Source organism: Neofelis nebulosa, chromosome 16 (assembly GCF_028018385.1).
Source record: "Neofelis nebulosa isolate mNeoNeb1 chromosome 16, mNeoNeb1.pri, whole genome shotgun sequence".
NCBI lineage: Eukaryota > Metazoa > Chordata > Mammalia > Carnivora > Felidae > Neofelis > Neofelis nebulosa.
This window is the reverse complement of record NC_080797.1, coordinates 31,357,427-31,373,879: the sequence shown is the minus strand read 5'-3', so window position 1 is coordinate 31,373,879 and position 16,453 is coordinate 31,357,427. Positions and strand designations below refer to the sequence as shown.

At 40.4% G+C, this 16,453-nt stretch overlaps 1 protein-coding gene and 1 long non-coding RNA gene across 2 annotated transcripts in view; one reads left to right on the top strand and one right to left on the bottom strand.

Annotated features, from left to right (window-relative positions):
- Positions 1–16,453, top strand: part of LOC131497279 (leucine-rich repeat-containing protein 37A2-like) — a 45,375-nt gene that overhangs the window by 680 nt on the left and 28,242 nt on the right. The window contains exons 2-3 of the mRNA XM_058703472.1: positions 2,254–2,325; positions 7,779–7,850. Coding sequence (XP_058559455.1) covers positions 2,254–2,325; positions 7,779–7,850 — 144 coding nt within the window. The remainder of the gene's footprint in view (positions 1–2,253; positions 2,326–7,778; positions 7,851–16,453) is intronic.
- Positions 163–14,741, bottom strand: LOC131497286 (uncharacterized). The gene is made up of 3 exons (XR_009254872.1): positions 13,250–14,741; positions 12,509–12,563; positions 163–1,084 (listed from the first exon to the last, which is right to left on the bottom strand). It is a non-coding gene; the product is annotated as an uncharacterized LOC131497286 (long non-coding RNA).

Sequence of the window (16,453 nt, the reverse complement as noted above, 5' to 3'; positions counted from 1 at the left end):
CTTTACTTGTTTGTTCTCTGCCTCCTGCTTGACATGGCAGTCTCTTCCTCAATGTCGTCCTGGGCCTTCCTCATCTCCCCAACCACGTTGACTGACTTTCTGTTTTTACCTTTTCTTTGTCAACTATCCCTTATCTTCATTTTCCTTTTTACTACTGTTCGCCCTTCTCCAATCTTTTACTTGTAATTGTCCTTATTCTTTTTCCTTATCCAATTTTTAGCCCCATTATTTCATCCCTTAACCTCTACTCTCCCATTTTTGCTCCATCCTCTATAATAGGATACAACAGAGTAGTGAAGAGTAGAGATTCTGGAACTAGATTGCCCGCGTTTGGGCCGAGGTCTGTCATCTATTAGCTTTGTGACTCAGTTTCCTTTTCTGTGAAATGGAAAGTATGATAGTTACCATCTCATGGGATTATTGTGAGACCTAGATGAGGTAATACATATGAAGCACTTGGATCAGTGCCTGGCAAAATATGAGTGTTAGCTGTTATTATTTTGATTCCCCAGACCTCATCTTTGACGCCCGGCCTTCCACATACAGTACTCAGTTTGGGCCCAACCCAAGAGTAAGTACTATGGGCGCCACACTAGGATGAAATCGTCTTCAGAACATGAAATGACAGGTGGGAAGAAAGGAAATGGTCATAAAAAGGGAGGTGGCATGTAATTAAGTACTAAAAGAGGTACCATGGGTGTTGGAATTCAGCAGACTCTGTAATCAGCGGAGTATGGAGGTCAGGGAGAGCTGCATGGATAAGCTAACACTTTAGCTGAGACCCAAAGAGTGGCTCTGATGTGTTAAATAGAGAAAAAATGGGTATAAGTCTAGGCAAAGGCACGGCTGCAGGAATGATCAGGAATTAAGAATTAGGTTAAGCAGTTAAAGATCCAATTACGAGAAACCTTGACTATCAGCTAGAGAGGTTTGAACGTTAGATTCTGAGTTATAGAGAGCCATTGAAAGTTTTCAAGCATGAGATACAGACCGTTGAAACAGGATTATTTTCAGTTCCCCATATAGGCCGATCTGGAGAGGAGAGCTTGATCCAGCGAGACCAGATAGAATGTTCTAACAAAACCTGGGAATAAAGTAACAAGGGGCCGAATCAGAGTGGCTGAAAAGAGTAGAAAGAAAAGCCTTGAGAGCACTGCAAAGGAGGAAGTGACAAGATAGACTAACTGATGACAGTCGCGGGTGGGGTGTGCACGGGAAAGAGAAAACTCAGATATTACTCTGAAACTTCTGTCCCAGATAAGGAGAATGATGGAAGTTGAGGCATCTTTTACCAGGGAACATAGAGCAACCGGAAGGCTTCAGGTTGACTGGAAATGTCCACCAGGCACATGGGCAGATGGGTATCTGTTTTGAATTTATTCCTGACTCCCCTGAAAAAAATGTGTATATAAACTGACCAGGTAAGCTGTTGCTGAGGGAAGAGGACAAAACTAAATGTAAAGATTCAAAGTCATACGCAGAGTTAGCGGTTGAAACTGAACCTCAGGCATTTAATAGCTTCTTTTGAACATGTGTAATTCATGGATACATGAATTGGCATGGATACTTTTTTTGTTTTTAATGTCACAGGTATAGAGGATAAAACGTGAAAATCCCACCCCACCCTCCCTACCACTCATAAGATAACTCCTGTCACCTTTCTGGTGTGTGTCCTTCCTTCCCATCTCTTTCCTTTGCATTTTTTCCTAATTTCCTAATGAGGGGATACTTTTTAATTCCTTGCCCAGTGATTTGTTGCTTTTCCCTATGCAATATGTCTAAGAAATCTTTCCATGTTAGTTATTCTAATTTCTAACTTCCCTTATCCTTCTAACACCTAGAGAGGTGTCAGTAGAGGGCTTCTTTACATTTGTTTGCTGATAATGGTAAATTTTTTACCATTTTTTTCTTTGAATTATTATTTTCTCCTTGATTTGTGGAAGGAACCATTTTAGACACATAAGTGATTTGGGGAAAAAAAGTACTTATCTCCAGAGTAATTAACAGGCGTTATCTACCCAAGGAATGGAACAAATAGGAAGTTCAGGTTCTAAGGAGCTGCCTTGTTTGTGCCAGTGGCCCCACGCTATCTCTTTATTAATTGCACCACCTGGGATGCTGATAGCCGTGGAAATTAGAAAGTTGGCATTTACTGCATTGGAATATTCCCCACAAGGTTGCCAGTGATTCTTTTATTTATTCTGTTCATTCCTTTCCTACCTATTCAAGGATCTGAACTGTGTTTCTTCACAGAAATTTCCAAGGAAACTCTATTTCTCACATTGATAAAAATGTATGGAAGGGATACCGTTGGGCTGAGAAACTGTGAGTATATTCTCTCCAAATACGAATACAAAAAAAAAAAAAAAAAACTAACTGCATTCTGAGGTCCTTCTTGGTCCAGAACTTTGAGGTCAGTAGCTCTGCGGAAAGGTGTTTCCCCTTCCATATCCCAACTCGACCTCCACCGATTGCAATTCTGTGTTAATTTTTTTTTTAACGTTTATTTATTTTTGAAACAGAGAGAGACAGAGCATGAACGGGGGAGGGTCAGAGAGAGGGAGACACAGAATCTGAAACAGGCTCCAGGCTCTGAGCTGTCAGCACAGAGCCCGACGCGGGGCTCAAACTCACGGACCGCGAGATCATGACCTGAGCTGAAGTCGGCCGCTTAATCGACTGAGCCACCCAGGCGCCCCATCTGTGTTTATTTTAAAAATTAAGTTTGGCAGGTTCCCTTTAAAATTAGAATCAATTTCAACTTATTTTCCATTATACAAGGAATACATGATTCTAGTCTCAATATATAAAAATGAAATAACAGGGGGGCCTGGGGGGCTTATTCGGTTAAGTGTCCAACTTCGGCTCAGGTCATAATCTCAACGGTTCGTGGGTTCAAGCCCCACGTTGGGCTCCGTGTTGACAGCTCAGAGCCTGGAGCCTGCTTCGGATTCTGTCTCCCTCTCTCTCTGCCCCTCTCCTGCTCATTCATTCCCTCTCTCTCTCTGTCTCAAAAATAAATAAACACTAAAAAAATTTTTTTTGATGAAATAACAGATATAGTGAACACCTGCCTTATGTTCTGATCCCCCCACTGCTGGGATAGCCACTACTCTGGATTTAGTATATATCCTTCCAGACCTTTTTCCATGCATTTGCCTACATACATATTTACAGCAAAATGGGTTTGTTGTGTGATTTTCTTATCTTTTTTTTACATAAATTGTAACATCCTACAACTCGATTCTTTTGCTTTGTGGTATGTCTTAGACTTTTTTTCTTCCAGTACATAGAGGGTTACCCCATCCATGCAAGCTGCTGCATAATGTTCCATAGTATGAGTGTATTACGATTTAATAATTCCCCTCTTGATGGATGTTTAGGCTGTGTCCAGTTTCCTTATTACATGCATTGCTGCATGGACCACCTCATACATGCATCTTTGTGTACGTGGGTGGGTATTTCTGTAGAATAGATCCCTGGAAATGGAATTGTTGGGATGAAGACGATGTCGATATATACAATTTTAATTGCCCTCAAAAAAGTTGTGCCAATTTACACACCAATCCATACACCATGACAGCATTCATTTCCTCCTACCCTCCCACTCTTGGATATTCTCCATTTCTTGGCTGATCTGGTGGGTGAATAAAATGGGTCCCTTCTGAATTTGAATTTTTCTGATTACTTATACATTTAAATATCTCTGTATGTTTCCTGGGCATTTGTGTTTCTTGTCTGAATTTTCTGTCCTTTGCCAATTTTTTTGTTATCTTTTTTTTAAATTGATTTGTAGAAAAAGTCAGTGTAGACACAAGTAATTTTGGAAACAATATTATACTCAAAGTAATTGACTGGCATTTTTCATGACAGATTGAGTGTCATATCATTAGTTCAACTTGGGTAGATAAGTCATAAATGACTTCTGAATTAATAATAAAAGATATAACAGTCATAGTAATCTAAATGTAGGGATTATGATCCCCCTAAAGTAGATTCCCCCCTGCCCCTTAGTCTGATAACCTTACTGGTAAGGGACAAATGGTAGAACAAGGTAGTTGTTTTCTTATGAATTTTATGAATTTCTTAAATACTATCTATAGTTTATATTTTCTCATGATAGTATCTAAACTTGGAGATCTTATTTCCCAAACTTGTAAGAAAAATGAAAGTAATTTGGCACAAGAAACAAGAGAGAGTGGAGAGAGTGGGTAGGCTGAGGGACAGGGGTAGGAGAAAAACTTTGAATTGTGTATTATATACCTTTGGAATTCTGAGCCATGCAAATATATATTACCTATTAAAAAAATAAACTGAAATTAAAAAAAATATTTTTTTGAAAAGCGTGTATTTGGTAGTTTATATACTAGAACACGAATCTGGTAAGATTTGATGATTCTTAAAAAATTTTTAGGGGCGCCTGGGTGGCGCAGTCGGTTAAGCGTCCGACTTCAGCCAGGTCACGATCTCGCGGTCCGTGAGTTCGAGCCCCGCGTCGGGCTCTGGGCTGATGGCTCGGAGCCTGGAGCCTGTTTCCGATTCTGTGTCTCCCTCTCTCTCTGCTCCTCCCCCGTTCATGCTCTGTCTCTCTCTGTCCCAAAAATAAATAAAAAACGTTGGAAAAAAAAATTTTTTTAAATGTTTATTTATTTTTGAGAGAGAGAGAGAGCGAGCAGGGAAGGGGCAGAGAGAGAGGGAGACACAGAGTCCAAAGCAGGCTCTAGGCTCCGAGCTGTCAGCACAGAGCCTGATGTGGGGCTCGACCCCACAAACTGTGAAATGATGACTTGAGCCGAAGTCAGACACTTAACCAACTGAGCCACCCAGGTGCCCCAAGATTTGATGATTTCTAATTCAGCTTGAGGGTTATGCCTTGTAAGACAGAAGTTTTAACTATGGGTCAATAGTTCCCTGGGGCAGCATTTTTAACCTTTTTTTCTATATATCAAATTAAAAAAAAAATTTTTTTAACATTTATTTATTGCTGAGAGACAGAGCATGAACAGGGGAGGGGCAGAAAGAGAGGGAGACACAGAATTGGAAGCAGGCTCCAGGCTCTGATCTGTCAGCAGAGAGCCCAATGTGGGGCTCGAACCCACGAACCGTGAGATCATGACCTGAGCTGAAGTTGGACACTTAACAGACTGAGCCACCCAGGCACCCTTCTATATATCTATTGTTGATCTGCAGAAGTTTATGTTCTTGGGATAATGTTTTCAAATGTATAATAAGTTAAAATATATAGGAAAAGGAAATTATGTGGAAATAGAGTTTTCAAAAACTTTTTAAAAAGATTAGTGATATAGCAATAAATCTGCTTCTGTTAGAATATTAAATAACAAAATATAATGGTACGCCTACTAACTATTATAACTTCAAGGTACTGATGAGAATAAATGATATTTTGAGATATCCACGCCAAATATGTGATATGAAAATATCTGATTTCTGCTGGGGACCAAATTAACTACACTAATCTGTGGTTTGTTGCCTGCATTCCTAATGGAAGGAAATGCTAATTCTAGTTAGAGGTTTGTGAAAATAGAGATGTGATTCTATTTTCCATCCAAGTTTGGCACCCACAAATTCAGTCCATTCTATTCACGGACCTGAGCCCTAAAGGGATGGTCTGCAAATTGAAATCGCATGCACACCTTTGCACGTATTCAAGAAAGTGCAGTTTTCTAGGGAAAGGGTCCATTCAATAGCTTTTATGAAATTCTCAAAAGGTTCTTGTCTCAAAAGATTGAGTCACAAATTGGGGTGGAGGTGGAGAAAGACATTTGTTTTCCTGTGAAGTTGTACTTATTCTCATAAATGATGATAAATGAATGATTTGTTTTAATTAAAAGTAGTATATTTGCAAATTGATACCTGTCACTTTCTGAATTCATTCAACAAATATTTATGGAGCATCTCCTATGTCCCAGGAACTGTTTTACATGCCAGGGATATAAGCTCAAGAACAAAACTGACCAAATATCCCACTTGTCAAGGGGTTTACAAATATATAATATAAAAACAAATATGTAAGTAGAATAAATACACAGAATTTCAAGTATTGGTAAGAAATCAGTGGCCAGATCTCTCAAGTTTTCTAATTTATTCAACGACCATTTCTGCTGCTCATAGACTGAGTTTTTTACTAATGATAATACTTTTCATTCATATCATCTTGAGTTGGTTCTTTTTATTAGATGTACTGTTTACCTCTGTCTGAGGATATATTAATGATGCTATTCTAAATTTTTTATACTGTTTATTTTTGAGAGAGAGACAGAGAGAGTGAGAGACAGAGTGCAAGTTGGGGAGGGGCAGAGAGAGAGGGAGACACAGAATCTGAAGCAGGCTCCAGGCTCTGAGCTTCAGCACAGAGCCCAGTGCAGGGCTTGAACCCATGGACTGCAACCTGAGCCGAAGTCGGATGCTTAACCGACTGAGCCACGCAGGTGCCCCATTAATGTTGGTATTCTCAAATCCTTTTGTGTTTTCTCTGTTAACTGTGTCATCGACTATAAGCTGTTATATTTGTTTTTTATTTTCTGTCCTGAATAGAATTGGCTTTCTCACTCCATTTGGTCATTCCTGAGTGCAATTTATCTTTGTAGTTGAGATTTGACTTGCTTCTGTTTTCTGGTCCTAAGGAAGAGGTGAAATGAACCACGGGGCTTGTTATTGGTGACAGGTCCCCCTGAGAGTTAAAGAAGAGGTGGGAGGTGACTTCTAATGGCTAGTCAGAGTGTATACCCTTCCTCCAGGGTTCTGGGACCCTGCCCCCTTCTAACACCAATGGCTCCTGCCTGGAAGAAAACACCCTTTGCTGCCAGATCCAAGGAGGAAGGATGCGGGATTGATGTGCTGTCCTTGGTCCTACTGCAGTATCCCAGCTAATCACCCTGTAGGTGGCTCCAAGGCATTTCTGGTGGGGAGTGTTTGTAGAGCTCATTTATTCCCTTGGCTTTGAGCTAAGGTTGTGGATTTTCTAATTGTATCTTTTCTAATCATTCTTAGGGACTTTGGTGGAGTTTGGAGTTTGGTAGAGACTTGGCCTGTTTCAATCTGCCAGCTTGAACTAGCACAACCTCTTAGGAAGACAATTTTGTACCCCTGTTAAATCCTGGAGAAACTTAGGCAAATGTGTACTAGGATATAAACAGAAAAATGTTCAAAGCAGCACTGTTTATAATAACTAAAAATTAGAAAAATCTAGTATCCACCAACAGTAGAATGAACAAATAGTGTTACACGGGTATTTACTCTATACTTATTAAACTGAGCATTTATGTTCTGTGCATTTTATGCACATTTTTAGTTCTCACAGATATTTTTTAGTTGGGGAAAAAATTAGATGGCTTTACTTGTAGCACTGATATGGTTATAAATAGGGCTTCCACAATAAAATTTGGGAAAAGAGAGGAGGAAGTGGCAGTTCTGTCCATGTTTTTGCCACTCAGGGCTGGGTTCTAACAGATTTTGTGATTCAGAGAGTAGGCATTAAATGTACATTTTGGTGTGAAGAGTAGATAGGTGTGTGTGTGTGTGTGTGTGTGTGTGTGTGTGTGAGAGAGAGAGAGAGAGAGAGAGAGAGAGAGAGACAAAGGAGTATGTGAGAAGAAGATTTGAATCAAACAGCAGAGACCACCATCCCTACATTAAATAAGAATTAGTGTATTTGGTGGCACCATCACCCAGGTTTCTCTCACATCTAGCGGTCCTGTGTAGCCAATAGTTGTAGTTATTTTGCATTTTGACCGAGAAATGACCTTTTCATTTTGCAGAATTCTCCGTGACAATTATCTGACCGAATTACGTAAAGACACATTTGAAGGCCTGCTATCCCTCCAGTATTTGTAAGTTAATCAGTTCATCATTTATTATGAGTTTTTAGTTATATTATTTATTAAAATATACAGGGTTCAAATTAGATAATTGCAACAATTTCTTCTAACAGTAGAATTCTATAATTCTCCTTAGTGGAATTCTATAATTCTCTCTATTAAATTCTATAACTCTGTAAGTCTGTGGGGACCCAGCCCATCTCTAGCATTAAATACCTCCTATGCACTTTCAACTTTTTAATTTTATAGACAAGATGTAGGAAAAAGCCCTTCAGTTGTGGAGGAAAAGGGGTAATGAAGTCTGAGCAATGATGGACAGCCATATGAACCTTGTTATGTAAGTGTTCATATACCATCTGCTTTTATTTATATTTATTATTTATGGCCCATGGATCAAATCCTGTGTATGGTCTGTCTTGATACAACCTATGAGTTCAGAATGATTTTCGTGTGCTTAAAGGGCTGTAAAAGAGAAAAGAAGAGAAAGAAACAGAGAATATGTGACAGAGACCGTATATGGCCTGCAAAGCCTAAAATATTTACTGTCTGGCCTTTACAGAAAAGGTTTGAAAAAGTTGGCTTAGTAAAATGAGAGGAATTGAAGTTAACCTCAAATTGTCACCTACAAGACAAGAAAATATAGAACACTTACATTAATTTGAATGCCATTAACCCAGAATTTTAAAATAATTTAATCTAAATTAAATATTTGAATATTAAATATTTAACTAAGCAGGTGAATTATGTAAGCAGTATTACCAAGTATATATTAAATTATCAAGAGAACAGATTAAGGATTTCAGTGTGGGAAATTGTATTAGTTTATTTTTTTATTATTATTTTTTATGTAATTTATTGTTAAGTTAGCTAACAATGTGCTCTTGGCTTCAGGAGTAGATTCCTGTGATCCGTGTGGAACTTCTTATGCCACCATAAAAATAGATGTTTAAAATGATGGTTAAGGGGTTGGGGCTCCTGGGTGGCTCAGTTGGTTGGGCGTCCGACTTTGACTCAGGTCGTGATCTCACAGTTTGTGGGTTCGAGCCCCGTGTCGGGCTCTGTGCTGACAGCTCAGAGCCCGGAGCCTGTTTCAGATTCTGTCTCCCTCTCTCTCTGCCCCTCCCCCACTCATGCTCTGTCTCTGTCTCTCTCAAAAACAAATAAACATTAAAACAATGATGGCTAAGGGGCACGTGGCTGTCTCAGTCATTAGAGTCTGCAACTCTTGATCTCGAGGTTGTAGGTTAGAGCCCCACGTTAGGTATAGAGATTACTTAAAAAAAATGAAATCTTTAAAAATATAATGATGGTTAAGTGGTATAGTTAGAAATGTTTACACTAAACAAACATCAGAAATGCCTCTAACTTCGCTAATTACAGAACAAACATCTCTCCAGCCTCATTGTCAAGGAAGAAATGTTTGCATATATCTCTGTACATTAGACTTGCAGAGATACTAATGTTCTTTGCTATGGAGGTTCAGTGTTTATTCTTTGTCCATGCCATCCAAAGCTGTGTATTTCATTAATCCTTTTTTAAAAAATTTTTTAATGTTTATTTATTTTTGAGAGAGAGAGAGAGACAGAGTATGAGCAGGGTAGGCACAGAGAGAGAGGGAGACACAGAATCCGAAGCGGGCTTCAGTCTCTGAGCTGTAGGCCCAGAGCCCGATGCGGGGCTCGAATTCATGAGCAGTGAGATCATGACCTGAACCGAACGAAGTCAGATGCTCAATCGACTAAGCCATCCAGGCGCCCCTCATTAATCCTTATTAATGATGTGCTTTAGAAAATAGATTCTTCTTGCAAATGTGGAAGGCTTAAGGGTAGTGAGTAAAAAGAATCTCATATGACACTAAAAATAGTCCTTCAAATTATCAAACCTTCCAAGTGTTAGGGGACAACCACTTTGTATTGGTCTTCTTGGCTACCTCTGCCATCTGGGCTCCAAACGTTACAAACACAGTTTGGAGAAAAACAAAAGAGACAAACTGCGCAATGGGTTGGGCCTTTCATTATTTCTACTCTGAGGTACTTTGTAAGCCAATTATTTCATGTCAGGTGAAGTGTTCTCATTCATTCATTCAAAAAAAAATGTGAATCAAAACCTGAAACAGAAAGTGACAGGCCCTATGCCCAGTACCGTAGGCACGCAGATGGTTAAGGCAGGCTTGCCACCCTTGTAGGAACTCATGATTTCACAGGGAAAATAAACAGAAGCTTAAACCATAACGCATAAGCACTAAATGGATGATGAAGCACTGACAAAGTGCAGAAGAGGGAGCCACAAAGTCGTAAAACCACATTTCTTTTCAGTCATTTTGCTCCTTCTACTCACTACCCAGCTGTTAATTTATTTTATAAATATTTGAGTTTGTTCTTTGTCCATGCATCAGGTTTAAACACAGTAGACAACGCAGATGAGCAAGACTAGTCCATACTTTCATGGAGTTTATGCCCAGAGGAAATGGAATGCCAGAATAACTATATTAAGAAGGAATTGGGGCACCTGCCCGGCTGAGTCAGTAGAGCACGTGACTCTTGATCTCAGGGTCGTGAGTTCAAGCCCCAGGTTGGGCGTGGAGTCTACTTTAAAAAATTAAAAGAAGGAGAAGAAGGAGGAGGAGGAGAGGGGGAGGGGAAGAAATGGATTTGGGCAATGAGAAGTACAAGTTGTTTTTGGAACAGAGAAGAGGGGGGAAGACTTCAAGTTGGATCAGGGAAGTTACTAGAGAAATGCTGTTTGAACAGAACCTTGAATGGCTATGACGTATCATCAGATAGACATCTTGGGAAGAATATGCTTGCAAAATAGAGTGAGTGAAAGGCAAAATGCAGGAGAAATTTCTTTGGTATCTGTAGAGTAGGAAACTAGAGCCGGATTTAGGATTTTGAAGGCCTTGGATAATATGCCAGGCTACCGTGTTATCACAGCAGTGCTCTAGGACAAACTTTAGACTGCACCAGGGTCACTTGGAGGCCTTGTCAGAACACAGGTTCCACCTCCACAGTTCCTGATTCACTCAGTCCAGAGTAGAGCTGAGAATTTGCATCTTGAGGAAGTTCCCAAGTGCCTCTGATATTTGAGAGCCACTCCTGGAGAATTAATCTGGTGACTGTGTGCAGTATAGATTAGGATGGGAGAGACCAGAGATGAAAATGCCAGTCAGAAGATGGTGGTCCCCATGTAGGTGGAAAGTGAGGGACTCGGCTGAAATCAACGGAAATAAGAGGGTCAACCATAATCCAGAATGGGTGTTTCCAAATAAAAGTCCAGTACCATGTTGTTTTTTTGTTGGCCCCACTTGCAGCTGAAGCAATTGATAAATTCATAGACCGTTTAGGCAACGTACAACCAAAAATAAATTTCTATGAATATGATAATATAATTCTGAGTTCGTTCAAAGTCAGGTATTGATTAGAGGAGTCACTTCTTTTCAAGTTAAACGAAAAGGTATCTATTGACTTGGTGTCAAGAAATAGAACTAAACCAGGAAGGTGTGCTAATGGGAGAATATCCCTTTTAATATTAGCAATTATATGTGGAGATCACCACTTTGAGCTCACAATTTAGAAATTGATGAGGCCACAAAAAGTCATTTAATCAATTCTTCTGCTCTCAGGAAAGATTACTTCCAAGATCTATCAAGATCTATAGTTGTATATTTTATGTATGAAGATCACAAAGGTGAGACTCTTAAGAAAGGGGAGGACAGGGTTAGGGGCTCTGGAAGGTTCAAATAACAATTCCTAATACTCAGAGTTTAGCCAAAAGCTACTTATTCAATACTACCATCCTACTAATTAGATATCTTATAGCTAATTGAGGCAATATTTTCCTTTTCCTTTTCCTAGAGATTTATCCTGCAATAAAATACAATCTATTGAAAGACGTACATTTGAATCACTACCTTTTTTGAAGTTTGTGTAAGTTACAAATATAATTTCATTATATTTGGAATTTGTATTAAACTTAATTGTAAACCTCTTTGTTATTCATTTTGAATGAATGAAACTTTATTAGTCGAAAGCTACTAAAATTATGTAGCAAATCTTTTTTGTCTGTGGCAAAGTGTGGTGTGAGAGTTATTATAGAGATCAGAGTGAATCGTTCTAGAGCAGCAGTTCTCTGCCAGGGTGATTTTGCATCCAGGTGACACTTGGTAGTGTCTAGAGACATTTTTGATTGTCAGACTGTAGATGTGCTCCTGGCATCTAGTGGGTGGAGGCCAGGGCTGCTGTCACACCCTACAGTTCACAGGGCAGCACCCCCCCCCCCCATAACAAAGATTATCCAACCATAAATCTCAACAGTGCTAAAGTTGTGAAACGTTTTTCTAGAGAAATAAACTTACTTCTCTAGAAAAGAATACTTACTTAACACAAGTATTTATTGAGCATTTACTGATTTGTATCTAATGCACCACATGTATAAACATGAAAGTATAAATCTTTCATGCAAATATTTTTTTAAAAAGGCAAGTATCTTTCATAGTGAGATTTCTTTAGTGTATGGAGAGAGTATTTTGGTTATGTTTCATTATCGAGAAATTAGAATCACTGCCAAAGGATAAATATTCTAAAAGAATATCTTTTTTTTCTCTTCGTTTGTGTCTTGTTTTTTTTTGTGTGTGTGTGTCTGTGTAGAAATCTTGGTTGCAATTTACTCACCGAACTGAGCTTTGGAACATTTCAGGCCTGGCATGGAATGCCGTTTTTACACAAGCTGTAAGTGAAATAGAAAATGAATACATGTAAAAAAAAAAAAACTACATATAAAAATATCATACAGTGATTGGTTAGGTGTGTGTTAATAAACCCAGTATGAATTCTGGAAAGTAGGTCTTAAAATCCATTTTTTTTTCAAATGAGGAAACTAAGGTACAAAGAGGCCAAGAGACTTGTCTTAACTCCTAAATGGCACTCTCTGCCCTCCCTCGTACCCAGCTTTGTGTGGGCGATGAAAGCCCCAAGCAAGTAACACCCAAGTCAGTATTATCATGGGAATTCGTGACAGTGATGCTTCCCCAAGGTGTGCATGGTCCTTGAAATCCACTTTTGAATTTAACTTTGATTCCTGCTCATGTGCAAGTTTCCTATGCAAAAGAGAACTTCAAAGAACTAAGTTTAGCACAGAGTTCTCCAGGCAGCAAAAGGTGTGGGTGCTTCTTCAGCCATCAGGAAAGCAGAAAGAACTCCTGAATGCCTGCCACAGGGCACTGCTCTCCATGTGTTTTCTTTCCTGACCACTCTTCAGTTAAGAAGTGTGTTATTCCGTTTCAGCCGGAAAATTCTGTGATTTCTCTGTAAAAAAGCAAATCATACTGGACATGTTCAGTGGCCTGAGGGGGATTTTTAGACTCAAGGTTGAAGACCCTCCTCTAAAGCAGACGCTGGAAAAGACTGTCTTACTGTCTTGTGGTTCAGAAATCTGATTTCACAACTTATCTTCCGTTAGATGAAAGTGTTTACGGTGTGTCCGGAGCTGGAGTAAGTTCCTGCGGGTGCCCAAGAGCAGGGGCCTCCTCTCTCCTCTCATTAATTTGCTGATGCCTAACCTGGGGAAAGAATACTGAGGGTCAGTTTTTTGTTTTGCCAGCATGCCAGAGAACGGGCTCATTGAGTTTCTCCACCAAGAGGTTTTAGTGGTGTCAATATAATGTCTTAAAACTCACCACCTCTACTAAGCATCTTATAACACCAAGAGCCTCTTCGAAGAATCTGAATTTCATAGTTATGTAGGCAATACAGGACGAAATAGGGTGGAATCCGTTGATAACAATGAATGAATTCATTGAAAAACACTCAGTGCCACGCGCACTCTATGTCGACAATGTACTAAGTCCTGGGGGTACACAGAATACACAGGGACTGTCCCCAAGAATCTTTCATACTGGAAGGAGAAAAAGATGGCCGTTGATGGGAAAACGTATGTGAGCCATGCTGGCATCAGTGCAGCAGGGTAACGAGCTAGGGGGTGACAAAGTAGGGGATGGTTGTGGAATAGAAAAGATTTGTCGTGGACAAGGCAACAACTTGCTTGTGTTGAGTTTCCACGTTCATCTTGATGAAGTTTTGGGGAGATGGTGGGGAGTCGGGAGCCGACGCTCAAGAAAGAATTCTTGAACGTGTCTTTGGTGCAAAAAGGTGATTTTATTAAAGCACAGGGACAGGACCGTGGGCAGAAAGAACTGCGCTGGGGTTGTGAAGAGTGACAGGTTATATGCTATGGAATTGGGAGGTAAAGTCAAAAGGGAAGTCTCCAGAGGGACTGTGATATGTGAAAGAGGACTCCTAAGATACCAGAGGCCTTGCTGTTGTCAAGCTAAGGTTGTTTTCCCCTCTAGCAAAGCATTAAGACAGTAGGGAGTTCCTGGAGAAATATTTTATTTGCCTGTATCTGTCAAGTATCTGTCAATAGGCTGCAGGTTATAAGGAAATTTAATTTTACCTGAGATTTCCTTCTTGCCTTTGTTCCCCATATCACTATGGAGGGGTGATGTTGGGGCTCCAGGAAGCTGATTCTGTAGGTTTCTGGAGATTAGGCTATTGATAAGATTGCCTTTTTCTTGTAATTTACTAAGATATTTGTAAACTGATGGAAACTCCTATCTTGCCCGACTGAGATCTCTATCAGTTAACCATTTGTTTTCTTTCCTTTCCTTTGCCCTCGAGCAGCCAGAATCACACATATCCCACCTGGGGCGGGGGCATGTGCTAACTTGTATTTTGCCCTCAACTTGCCTCATGCTCCCTCATCAATCTTACATGACAGAAAAAGGTAATTAAAGAACCAGAGCTAGCTGGTATTGAGAATAAATTAATACTCACGTCATGTGTGTTATGCCCAGAATTCGTGATCCCCAAATACCGCCAGGGAGCCGAGTCCGATGTAAAAGCAAAAGAGCCTTTATTCGAGCTTAGCTCGAGCTCAATCCCCTACCTGCACTGATGCAGCGGTGAGATACCGGGGAGAGAGAGCCAGTTTCAAAAGGACCAAGGTTCTATGGGGGCCTAGGGGCAGTTGGTGAGGTAATGGCTGTGGCCTCAGCCGATTGGCTGGGGAAGGGTCCTGGGGGAAGGGTCCGAGTTCTGTTAGCAGGTGGGGGGGGGGGGGGTTACTCAAGGGGAGGAGGTGTGGTCAAGGTGAAGGACACAGAACAAGATGGAGTCAGCCGGCGTAGGCCCGCCCTTTCAATGTGGTTTGAATAGAGCTGTACTACTAAAACGAATTCACAGTTAACTTCCAAAAAATTATCACAGTACAGTAAGTGTGTATTGGAGGTTGGGCTCCTTGTTTGGGGCCAAACTTTTCTTTTCTTTTTTATTTTTAACGTTTCTTTATTTATTCTGAGAGAAAGAGAGCATGCGCAAGGGAGATGCCATCCCGTGAATTCAGTCACGTTGTTACCTACGTGACTTATTACTGGGGTGTTTATAAGTTGAAACACTATTTTCTCCAGCATTGAATAAGTTTGTAAACCTTTTGGGCCCCAGCTGAGGTGGATTTATCTTGAACTGACTGAAGCTTAAACTTCAGGTCTTCTCACTTACGTAGGCCCCTTCCGAAGTCTCGGGAGGGACCCTCGCAGTTCCTGTACGCATAATTTTGCATGTTTTGATGAGGCAGGATTTCCCAAAGTAGATGAGGTTCAGACCCTACAAGGCCTCGATTCACCCCTGGGTTTCAGGTAATTCTATCTCAGTAAGTTTTTTGAATGAAGCCTCTTAAGTTATTGATAAACACTGAGTGAACACGTTAGCGGTGTGGTAAAGTCTATTTTGAATCTGAAACCCACCTCAAAGCCATGCCAAGAGTTTATTAATAAGGTACCACTTTTTGAATGGTAGTAATAATCCTATTTCTTTCAGATGAAATCAGGAATGAAATATATTATGGAAAACCAACAGTGGTTGATAATCCTAAATGTTAAGGATACTTTTTTTTTTTTCCTGACTTTAAAGTGCTTCTCCTTCATTCACCTACACAGGTCCAGACCGATGGCTTATTTTAAAAAATTCACTTCATTGCTTCTAACAGTACGAGCTCCATGAGTTTAGGAGCTGAAGGGCTCTACGATGTAGAAAGGCTGTACCTTATCGGGATAGAGCACACTCACATGCTGGCTCGTCTGTGGCGCATCAGTGTTGTGCCAAGAACATAAGCTCTAAGGGAGAATGAGGAAAATCTAAGCCTTACCCCTTTTGAATTATTGTTGAGAATCTCGTTGCGGTAGGTGTGGCCACCCTCTGAAGGCAGAGTCGAGCCGCAGTCACAGAGACGCCCTAACGCTCCCCCAGTCAACCGCCATCTGCTTCCTTTTAGACGGCTGCGTGCCCACACAAGCTTACACACTTCAGGATATTGTCGTCGCTTTTCGGTGTGTCCCGGAAATCCTGGCGGCTTCTTCTCAGAGTCAGAAAGGCATCAACGTTAAGGATGAAGATGGCACCTCAGGGCTGTCCTTTTGGGGTGATTTAGGGTAACTTTTATTAGTTCCCGTGTGTGGTAGTTCAGAAGCTTTGCGATAGTCATACCCCACTGTTACTTGTCTTCTCCCAGCTGCATCGGATTCTTCCCACGTGTATGCCAAGGCATCTTCTTTCTCTGGGAAG